Source organism: Hakea prostrata, chromosome 4, assembly GCF_041222555.1.
Source record: "Hakea prostrata isolate BN-2017 chromosome 4, UWA_Hpros_2, whole genome shotgun sequence".
Lineage (NCBI taxonomy): Eukaryota > Viridiplantae > Streptophyta > Magnoliopsida > Proteales > Proteaceae > Hakea > Hakea prostrata.
This window is the reverse complement of record NC_142603.1, coordinates 12,445,471-12,456,805: the sequence shown is the minus strand read 5'-3', so window position 1 is coordinate 12,456,805 and position 11,335 is coordinate 12,445,471. Positions and strand designations below refer to the sequence as shown.

The window sequence follows — 11,335 nt, the reverse complement described above, 5'->3', positions numbered from 1 at the left end:
AGATTAGATTCAAAAGTTCCGGAAAGGAGAGTTCCAAAAAATAATGTTAGAAATGAAAAAGAAACTCTGGGAAGTAACGCGGTTTGGTATCATTTGTAAAGAAGTCTATTTCAGCCATGGATATTTGGGAAATTACTTCAAAGAATCCAAATAAATAATTAAATAACTAATTTTTTAAGGGTATTCAAAAGAAAAAGGCTTACTCATATAAGTCATATATGGACTTCTTGCTGGGATATTCAAATAGTTGGTTAGGTAATTTCCAGATTTGATCCAATCAGGTTGGGATCTGATGACCATCAATGTTGGCCAAAGTTTATGTTAATTGGGCTATTTTTTTCAACAAATAAATTATATTTATCTAGAAAGCATAAGTCAGCTTGGAGAATCTTCCAATTAGAGGAAGACATCCAGGAGGAAATAGCCGTATTAGATAACGCAATTTTGTTGCCCTTAATCCGTAAAAGATTTGATATTGATTTCATACTATGAGACGTTGATCTTTTGTCAATGAATCAATCCTTTGAGGTTTATTAAATTTTTATTTTAAAACTAATCTCTCTTTCTTCTCTTTGCTTTGATTGTAGCAAGCTAACAACCATGAACGTGGAGTTATAAAACTTAAAACATGTTCAAATTATTAATAGGTACTTTTGTGTGCATTGAGCACTTTGATAAATCTAGTTGTAAGATGCATGTTGAAGATCAAAGATTCAAGTTGAATTAAACTACTTCTATTTTCCATGATTATACCTTTGAGAGCAGGGCAAAGCCAGGATTCAACATTGGAGGCAAACAATGAGAATCTGGATCATCTTCCCCATTGGGGACACACGGATGCTTTTTCACCACATTGTATGAGCCCATGTGAGACTTACTAAGGATCTCATTTCTGAATTACATTATCATGTTTAGACATGGGCCTATACATATTAAAAATATAGGTAAGCACTAATAATGACAATTTCATCATTACAAAAATATAAGTAAATTATTTACCAAAAAAATGTAAATTAAAGCATAAGGATAACTAACAAATAAATATATTATAAAATATTTTTTAGTTTTTAATTATTATTTTTTTCCATTAATTTTTGAGAGGTTGCTTTATTGGCAAAAATCAACGCCTGCATGTGGAAGGTCAGAGTTCGAATCCAACTTGGCCGAGAGGCAAAACCCTGCCTTATGTTTATAATGCACATGGAGTGCAGGGTCCCAAACTCAGAATGGGCTGAAATTTGATCCGATGGTCTAAAACAAGCCCGAAAATAAGACTCATGGCTATGTAGTGATCAACAACATTTTTTTGCCTTCCTAGGTTGTTTTGGGTTTTTATTTTTATTTTTTATTTCAAGGGCATTTTCATTTTATTATTTTGTTTAAATCTCTGTTTTCGGGTTTCTTGCCACGCTACAAAACGTTATTTTGTGTTTGTTTTGGAGGCAGCTAAATGTTGAACTTCTTGTCAAGCACTTTTGAAATAACTAGTTTATCATTTTCAATCCACTCTCCTGTTTGGCCTTGTTTTCTTGTCATTTGGCATCAATTTAAATTATTTGTAACAGCTAAACCACTTTGAGGAGCAATCAACATGCACATAAGTTGACTCTGGTGAACCTAATACATATAATTTCCACGATCATTAAGTGGAACAATAAATCTTAGGTTTAATTTCAACCACAGCCATAATCCATGTTTTTAGATAGCTTAACTGGGAACCACGATCATTCCCTTTCGTGTTTTAATCTGAAGGTACTTTGATTGATTCCAAAGCGAAAGGAACTCTTTTTTTTCTTTTTTTTGGTAATCAAACTTTTTTTTTTGGGTAGAAAATTAAAGGAACTCGAGAAAAAGAAATTTCAACTTGTGGGTTTCTTTAAAATATGAAATTACACCAAAATTTGGACACAACAAGAACATGTAGATGCCCAATTGTGATCTTATCCCACTTTTGAGTTATTTTCTGCTTTGTGCTGCTTCACTTTTGGTGCAGATCAGTGGTTCTCCACCTTACTAGGGTCCATATAGGAATGAAGGCTTGGGCACTTTGATTTTCTACCAGTCAAATGAGACTGCTTAAATCCACAATGGAGCTAAAAAGGATATTCCCAGTTACTGAATCACATCTGGTGACAAAGGCCTTTGCGTGCTACAAGACCAAACACAAATGCCCCACAATAACATAGTGTTCCAAATAGTTCTCTGTGGAATTTCAAGATCTGACCATCTAAAAGGTAAGCCCTTTTAGATATTCCATGGAAGAAAAGAAGGATTTCTGGGTTTCTTTCCGTCCAATTGGATCATTGACATTATGATTTGTGAGTGGGTTCCCCACTATAATAATGGATCTTATGATATCCCTTTCCTTCTCTCTCTCTCTCTAGATGATTACTTCTTGACCTTAAGACACCGAATTTGACCATTACAAATGGAAGTTTTCTGAGGTTAATCAAGATGTTCTCTTTATTAGAAGCACAAGTTGAAAGTGATGTCCACCAACACGTGAAGAAAAATTCAGTAAAGCACCATTGAAGGTTAAACTCATAAGTGCTTGAAACAACTAACACCAGTGAATGTGCCTCACATTTATTTGATGATATTGATTGCAAGACATATGGGTAGTCATGGTCTTCGAGATGTTTGGTGGGGGTTCTATTCTGTGGAGTCAACTTCAATACAAATGTGGCCAAGAATTAAATGGGATCCCTGCACTTGAAGGCAAGTAACTGGTTTCCTTTTGCAGCAGATAATGGCTTTTCACGCTAATCCATACAATCCAATCCATGAGACCTGTGTGAACCAAGAATTAACCTAGTAATATGGTTAGGTAGACACAAACCTTGCATTACAAGCTCTTGGACTTGAAATGTCGTATTCATACAGACGATAAGGTGCTTCACGTTTTTGATGCCACAGTAGTGCAAAACTAGCACAAGGAACTCTGATATGCATCAGTGAAGAATCACTTCCATTTTCACCAATTGTCACACGTAATACCTGTTGAGCAGCTTCTGGTTTAGGTTCTAAGCCTTATTGGTCAGAATACGAAAATCACATACAACCACCTTGTCCAATTTAATAATCTCGGTCTCATTTCTGATTCACAAGGTTTTCAAGGGTAAAAAACTCTTCTTGTACAAAAGGCTTTGCTTAATGAGAGATAAATCCAAGTCTATAGGGGAAGGGAAGACTTGATCCCAAGATTTATACATTCTGATCATTGGTAACATCATAATTTTTGGAAAATATCTCTACAAAGAAATTCAACAAACCCCTTCCATAGACACTAGATTCAGAATACTGTTACTGAGTTAATCAAAGTTGTCAATTTTGATTGGAGAAATTGCATCAGCCACCTTGAAGTTCCCCACTACTCGAGCAAAGAACACCATCTGTTGCTCTAGGGTGAAGATTATGTTCTCAGCCTGTGTAAGTGTGTGTAAAATTAATTAATACTGCTTTTCAACTCAACTCCACCAGATCACAGAATCAAAATTGGGAAAGTATATACCTTGCGAAATCCATGTTGCTCTCCTTCGTACTCAACAAGTGCAACAGGCACTCCTTTCTTCTTTAAGGCCAGATAAATTTTGCGTGCTTGATCTGGTGGCACAACCTGGAACATAAGAGGCATGAAATGGTTACTGTATTGCTTATCAATGACCGGTGGCATTATATTTCAATGCAGACTGTCACAGCCTACATAAGATACCATTATAATTAGACTTCCTCGCGTGGAACAAAAAGTTTTCTATATTGAAGCAACCAAAGTGTTGTAGGACGAGTGTTGGTTGCTTCTTGTTCCAGGAACTAATGAACCAGAGATAAATAACACAAACAGACACAAAGCTGAAGGTGAAAGAAACAAACAACATATATGGGGGAACAGAAGCGTAAAACTATAAGGGAACCAAAATCTAAAAAGATCGCAGATTAGAGTTTAATGGGAAACCTTGTGACTTAGGAAGTATTGATCTTTTGGACAAAATTCAGGCAAAGTGTCATTATAATCAGATCCTCTGATCAAAGAAAAAAATTAAGGGCACTCTGGAACATCAAAGGATGCAATTAGGCCCACTAAGGTAATGGAAAATAGGGTTGATACAGTCTTAAAGTAAACCCCAGAGATCAAGTTGAAAGAAAACAGTAACAGGAAATTTCAAAGATAATGAGCTAGCATATATGTAAGATCAGATTCTTAAACAGGTTATTGTACACAGAAGAAAGGAGCAAGAATTCACCTGCAGAGAAAGCAAACAATAAATTATATTAGTAAATACTAATATTAAAAGGGGCTTTGGCTGGTGTACTACCATAAAAAGATTTTCCTGCTCCTACTCCAAGCTATTCATAAAGGCACCTTTTCAAAAGAAAAGTATGAAACAAGCAGTCTTAGAACGCAAATTGCTAGGAGTACAGGGACAGAACATTGATACCATAAACTGAGAGGAACTTGTCTCCTGACTCCTATTGACTACAGCACAACTTCAAACAGGAAAAGGAAAGATAATTTGATCTTATAAAAGCCCACAAATTGGCCAAGTCCACTGGGTTTCCATGGTTCGAGGTTGCTTTCGCATTAAAACTTAAAAAGTCAGCCTCAATTATATGTAATTCTATAGTTCAAAACTTGCTGGCATAATTTACCATATCCCGTTGTGGAAAGCAAAAATTTCACCAATGCATGGATTTCCAAACTAAAACACATTATTGTGTTGTTCTTGACTGAAACAAATCCCAAACAATGGGAAATAAAAACTCTCCACTATGAAATACTGATATAAAAATGCCAGTTATGGACATAAGAGAAAGAAGATATCCAGCTGGTATGGATGCCCAAGGGAGGGGCGGGGAGGGGAGAGATCACCTTATACAACGATGGATTCTATTCCATTTCAGAATTACCCACAGAGGAGAAGTAAAAGAGATCCCATAAAGAAGAGGCCACAAATTCAACTCCAAAGATCCAAGAAAAAAAAACTAAAGATATCTCCTGAATCAACTGAATTATAAGATTTCCTGATTTGACAACTAGGATCTCTACATTTCCTAAACTAACTCAAATAGTCCAAGTAACAACTTGGGCATTAGGTATAAAATAAATCCCTGATCTAACTTCAATAAAAATGGGACCCATTATGCACCCAGGAGAATCTGATGCAAATCTTGAAAGCCGTGATTCAGTCAGATATGAAAAGGAAGGATTTTTTTTTCTTTTTAATCCAAGTTAATGCTAGTTTCACTGGTGTTGGCAGGGCTATCCTACTGGTTATTGACCTCCTCCCCTTTTTCTAGGCTTGTTTAGATAGGGTTCTTTGCAGTTGCCTTTTCTGTCATTCTTTTATTGTTCTCTAATACATGAAGCTTGCCTTTTGGGGGAAGGGAAAAAGGAAAAAGAAAGACAAGGGCATCCATTAAACTAGAGTAATAATTCCCATGTACTCCCTTAGTCCCCTACTTCTAGGTCTTAAAATTCAGCCAAGTACACTAAATAAACAAAAATAATCCCTGCCAAACCAACCAGCACTAAATCCTGGATCAAATTCAAATCAAAATTAAAAGCCTCCTAGAAAATTGTGCAAACAACCTTACTTTTCGTTGATTATGGTAACATCAGTTGTGCAGGTAAAGGAATCTATAGCTTTCCTTGTTTCTTATCATCTATAGAGTGATTTAAGTAAAATCTGTAACAGTAAAAGGAAAGATAATTTGATCTTATAAAAACCCACATGCTCATCCGCTCGGTCCTCTAATCTTCCTATCTCTATCCCCATATCTACCATTCATGCCATGGAATCCCTCTTCTGTGCTTTCCTCTAGAAGTGTCATGAAATCCTCATGCTTCCTTCACCATATCAGTTGGTCGGCCACCTGTCCTCCAAAGTCCAAAGGGGTTTGGGGATTTGCCGCATTCAAGATGTCAATATGGCTTGTCTCTTAAAAACTCATTTTGAAGATCGCTTCCAAACATGATTCCATCTGGGTTGAACATGGAAAAAATTAGAAGGAAACCCAAGTTTTGACTAGGTGAAAATGGAAAACTTCGGTGAAAACCTAAGAAATTACGGGGAAACTTGGGACTTTTTCCTTACAAGTTTCAACAGGTTTTAAGGGAGTTTTTTGGGGGGGGGACTTTGAATTGAAGCTCATTAGAGTATAAAGAACACATTGACACATGCATTTTGCTAAAAAAGTTAATGTGGATATGTTATTCAAAGTACATAACATCAATGAAGAGTTGTCCGAGAAGTACACCATAAACCTAACAACTTAAGTACATAACATTCAATATATAATTTTTTAAGTTCAATTCAAAACATCAAATACAATGTAACTAACAATAAAAAAAAAGGGAAGTACAATTCACTAACTCCGTGCCAAGAGAAGTGCCTCGGTGGATCCATCCCGTGAGCCAAGTAAAAACGTGCCTATAACATCCTCTCCTCCGACCAATGAACATAGACATCCCATGACATGTTATGCCTATGGTTGTCGAGGTAATCACAACTGTAACTCTATAAGTTTGGTCATCAACATGCCTAAGATAATCAGTTTGAAGGAATACACAATTTGGATTGGGAAGTCGTGATGGAAGGGTGAATTGGTCATGGCATTTGAGGAAACATAAAAGAAACAAAAACTAAAAAATTTGGGGAAACCACGAGATTACAAGAAAAAGTCTTAGGTTTCAACAAAATTTCACATTTTCACAAGGTCAAAACTTGAGTTTCCCTCGAATTTTTCTCATAAGCTAGTTGTTCTAGCTGGGTCGATCCAAGTTCGAGCCAATTGGGGAGAAACTTCCTAGTTTCGCATGGTTTCTCGAAAATTTTGTTGGTTTCAACCAAACCTGGGACTTTTTTCTCTCGTTCCCTCATGGTTTTGTTTTGAGCTCCTGGAAATGCGAAACTTTGCTCGAAATTTTGAGGGTTTTGATCGAATATTGTTCCATGGGTTTAAAGTGGGTGTACTCTTACCTTCTCAAATATGACTCCTTTTGGACTACCACTGTTCCTCCAATCCCTCCTGGGTCTGCAGGAAACTCCTCCTTCGAGACCACATGCCCTTTCTACCTTTTCCACCCAAATCTCTTGTAGCTCAACCCGTGGCATTTGATAGGTATTCTTTTCACCTCCTTGGCCCGCGAATCTGTCAATGAGACCCGCATCCCTAAAGCAGCCCCCTCGCTACTTTCATCACTGGTTGCTCCTAGTCCCGTCTTCCCCACCGTAGTCTCACAGTCTGGGATTCACTCTCTCACCCTTTCTGGACTCTCCCTCAAGACCTCACCGTTTGGCTCCTCTCTCCCTCCAAAACATTCCCGCCCCCCCCCCCCCCCCCCCCCCCCCGCCCCCGGGGGGGGGGAAGGCCCCCACCCCCCCCCCCCCCCCCCCCCCCGAGCCCCCCACCCCCCCCCCCCCCCCCCCCCCCCCCCCCCCACCCCCCCCTTAACCCTAACAACATCCTTTGTTGGAATGGTTCAGCTGGACGAAGTCGGCGCGCCGTTGGCCAAGGGCGAAATAAACCCATTGAACGAAATTTCCATTCCCCCGTTTTCCGCCTATCCCGATTTTCGGCGAAATTCTAAACCCCTTTTCTTTTCCCTTTGATCTTCTTAGCTTTTGGCTTTGTGTGTTCGAGAGTCCGAGGAGGCCGATGAGTCCTATTTATCTTATTCAAAACCCATTATCTTCACTGCCGCTCGTTGAAGGAGCCACTATTTCCCGAATGGAGAAGGAGAGAAGAAAAAAAAAAAAAGCCCCGAACTATTTCGCGGAAAGGAAAAGAAGAAGAAAGAAAGAGAAAGAAAAAGAAAAAAAGACTCCCCAAAAAAAAAAAAAAAAAAAAAAAAAAAAAAAAAAAAACAAGTGATGAAGACTAACTATGCCAATGCTCGCTTGAGCTGGTATAAATCAAAATGGGATTTGTATTAACGTGTATAGAAAAGTCAAAGAGTTTACCCTTTTAATATTTTTAATTTGATAGTTGAATTTTGAAGTTTGAATCCTAACAGCGAATCCTGTCGTTGGAATGGTTCAGAGGACCTCGATCACCTCTTCTTCACTTGCCCCTTCTCCTAACTGCATTGGGGAAAAGCCCTTGCCTCTATATGGCCCCGTTCAAGACACTCATTTCGATTTGCTCGAGATTGGTCATGGATTTTGAGAAACTTTTCAGGCTCTTTATATGCGATCGTATTGATAACTAGTTTTCAATGCCACTATCCACCACCTGTGGTGGGAGTGCAACCTTAAGGACTTCCAAATCCTGCTCTTTGGATATGATTTGGAATACCATCTATTTCGATGTTTCTTCTAGGCTCCTCTCTATTCCTCACCCCCCCCCCCCCCCGGCTGCTCTTTCTGGAGGTGGTCCCCTCCCCTCTCATTTGGGTCCATTTCCCGAATGAACCATCCATTGTTGATGTGTGCCAAGTGTGATCACATCAAATGGTGAAATAGGCAAGTCACATTGTTAGTTAATTGATGTCCCGTAAATGGATTTCCACCATTTGATGGCTCTTGTCACACATCTCAAGGAATGGATGGTCCATTTCCTTGTAAGAAATGGACTTGATATTGGTCCTCACTCTCCCCTAGTACATTATTTGCTTTGTTGTTTTATATAGTTACTTATTCATCTAGAAAGAAAAAAAAGTCAAACTGTGTAAGGAATTATATATTCTTTTTTTCCGGTAGGTAATTGTTCATTTATTGCTTTTCTTCTTTTAAAAAAGACCCCTTTCTTTACATACTAGAAGAAGAAAAAGAAAAAATTCACACAATTTTTGCACTAAAATTGAGATCATCTTTTGCCTTCCATCAAGTTTGACTAAAATAATTCAGCCATGTTCCCGAATAAAATAATAATCAGTAAGAATATCCATAATCAAATCATCAAGAAATAGAAATAAAAACAACAAAAACATATAAAATAATAGCAGCAGTTGTAAGAACAAGGTTGCATAGCTGGATACCTTGTCCTCTAATCCCTGGAACAGTATCACAGGGCAGGAAAAATTATCAACAAAATTGATAGGTGACCTCTCCATGAAAGCTTTTTCACTCCCTATAATCAATTGAAAAGAATCCATCACAATTCATTCAAATTGATCATATCAATCGGTAAGTCAACGCTGGGAGTTGCATTGTAGCATTTACCAAGAAGATTATCGATATAGTGAGATTCAAATTTGTGCGTTTCCACTTTCAAAGCATTCAGGTCACCCACCTGTTCATCAAAAAACAAAAAATAATTATTCATTGATCTTCTTCTCTAACATCCTATCTTCAACAAAAAGGACTTTTTGCGAATAAACTGGACTTTGAACACTAAGAAATATCAAATAACAAAAAATATGACAAATTTGAGTGACCCCCCCCCCAAAAAAAAAAAAAGAAAGAAAGAAGAATCCAACATGAACCCAACATTTTCTCTCCCTAGCAACATTTTTTTGGGTTTACTGACTTATAACTTAGTCCCTCTTATGGTTGCATTACTATTTTAATGATGCATCACCACTAACCAGCCAATACAACTTGCAACAGCTCAAGTCCCACCTCCATAACAAAACCAGCCACTGGACTGCTTTCTAACTGTAGTTTTTAAAAACAAGAACAGCTTGGTTAGCTATCACAGTCCAGAAGTTGATCATTTCAATTCTTGTTTCCTCCAAAAAGTGAAAGATTTATAGAAGGGATAAGAGAATCCCTTGTATTGCCACATCACTAGCAGTCCCTTCCAAGAAAAAAGCCCCCTATACACCCTATAACTTCCCCAACAATAGCTTTATGATCTCTTACTCTCAAAGGTTGGTTTTCATCAATGTTCTTAGCAACCATCAAAGCTGGCTTTGAGAATCTCAAAGGTCCGATCAGATGATTACTTTGTCTTTCTAGTCACTTCAAAGAGCACCATTTCTTAGATGCTAGAATCCTTGAACAGTTTGGAGCACATATATTCCTCGGGAAGTAGACCCCATGATGTGAAATATGCCTCTATTGTGCCTAATGTGCAGAAAATGAGATGTCATTTGCTCATTCACTACCTTTATACAACCGACATACGGCCAAATTGAAAGGTTTACAAAAGCTTTGTTATTATATAGCTTGGACCAATCCAGTTGGTAGTATTTCAATTACTCGAGGGCCATTTTGTCAGAGATAAAGTAAGATGGAAGGATTTGGTCCTTTGACAAGTGGTACATAATTGAGGTCTAATGGTCTCCAGTTGGATGGAATTTCTAGACGAAAAACATATATAAACAAATGGGTATTTCTTGGTATTATAAACTAGATATCAGTTAGGACATAGGATGGATTACTTCTGCATAGGGATATCTGTCTGAAACAAGGTGAGAATAGTAAGGTCTCAATATGTTACCACTGAGATCAGATTTCACATTTTTGTCATCACACAGTCAGTTCAGGTCATGACAAATATTAGTATCTTCCACACAGATCTTTAATCACATGCAAGACTAAGGATGTCAACTTGAAACAGGGTGAGTATGCTAAGGTCTCAGTAGGCTTCAGCTTGACCTTAGGTTTCCATTTATATTATCCCATGCCCAGTTCAGGTCATGACAAAGTCTTAATATATACAAAGCCCTTGAGCAAATTAATTGACTGTACTCCCAGTCTAGACTTCTACTGACCTTTTCAAAATTGGCTTCTTCACCACTGCAGCCAGTTCTACTTGTGCCCCACCGAAACCCTGCTAGTTGTCCTCCCTATCCTAGTCTGGCTTATATTATCTCCCCGTCTTATAATGACTGTTCTCTTGAAAGCACAATGCTTGACGGGGAATGTGTTGTTGCATTAAAGGCAGTCTTGCCTTCCATATTTTCCCTTCTTGCACAACTAATTTGACTTCTATTAAATGAGTTGGGAGAATCAACACAGTGGGTCAAATAATAAAATCAACAAAAAAAAAATTCCTAATTTAAATGATGGAGTCATGGGCCAAGAATTTGAGAAAGCACAAAAGGGGAGGGAAGACTATCTTGGCAGGAGGGGGTATGCTCTAATATTGGAGAAAGTAGAAACTTGATATCAGCTCTTTTAACGACTTCGACCCACTACCAGAATCCAAATGAAGACTTGTCTTTTACCAAAAAGAAAAAGAATGAAGACTTGTCTTCCTTCTCTTACATATTATTTGGTTCAGACATTCAATTGATCACTGGAACAAATAAGAATAGTGACTAAATGAAAATTTTGGAGCATAAAAATTAAATCACATTAAATTGTCCAGTGCCAACCTAAATGCAAAAACCAAGACTAACCAATAAGACATCTCCCCCTTCTCATAGACATTCCATAATACACTTATA

At 37.8% G+C, this 11,335-nt stretch overlaps 1 protein-coding gene across 1 annotated transcript in view; it reads right to left on the bottom strand.

Moving 5' to 3' along the window:
* Positions 1-2,450: 2,450 nt before the first annotated feature.
* Positions 2,451-11,335, bottom strand: part of LOC149017952 (peptidase uncH-like) — a 31,572-nt gene continuing 22,687 nt past the window's right edge. The window contains 4 exon segments of the mRNA XM_089152268.1: positions 2,451-3,425; positions 3,512-3,616; positions 8,978-9,069; positions 9,162-9,231. Of these exon segments, the coding sequence (XP_089008394.1) occupies positions 3,312-3,425; positions 3,512-3,616; positions 8,978-9,069; positions 9,162-9,231 (381 nt within the window). The 3' untranslated portion in view covers positions 2,451-3,311.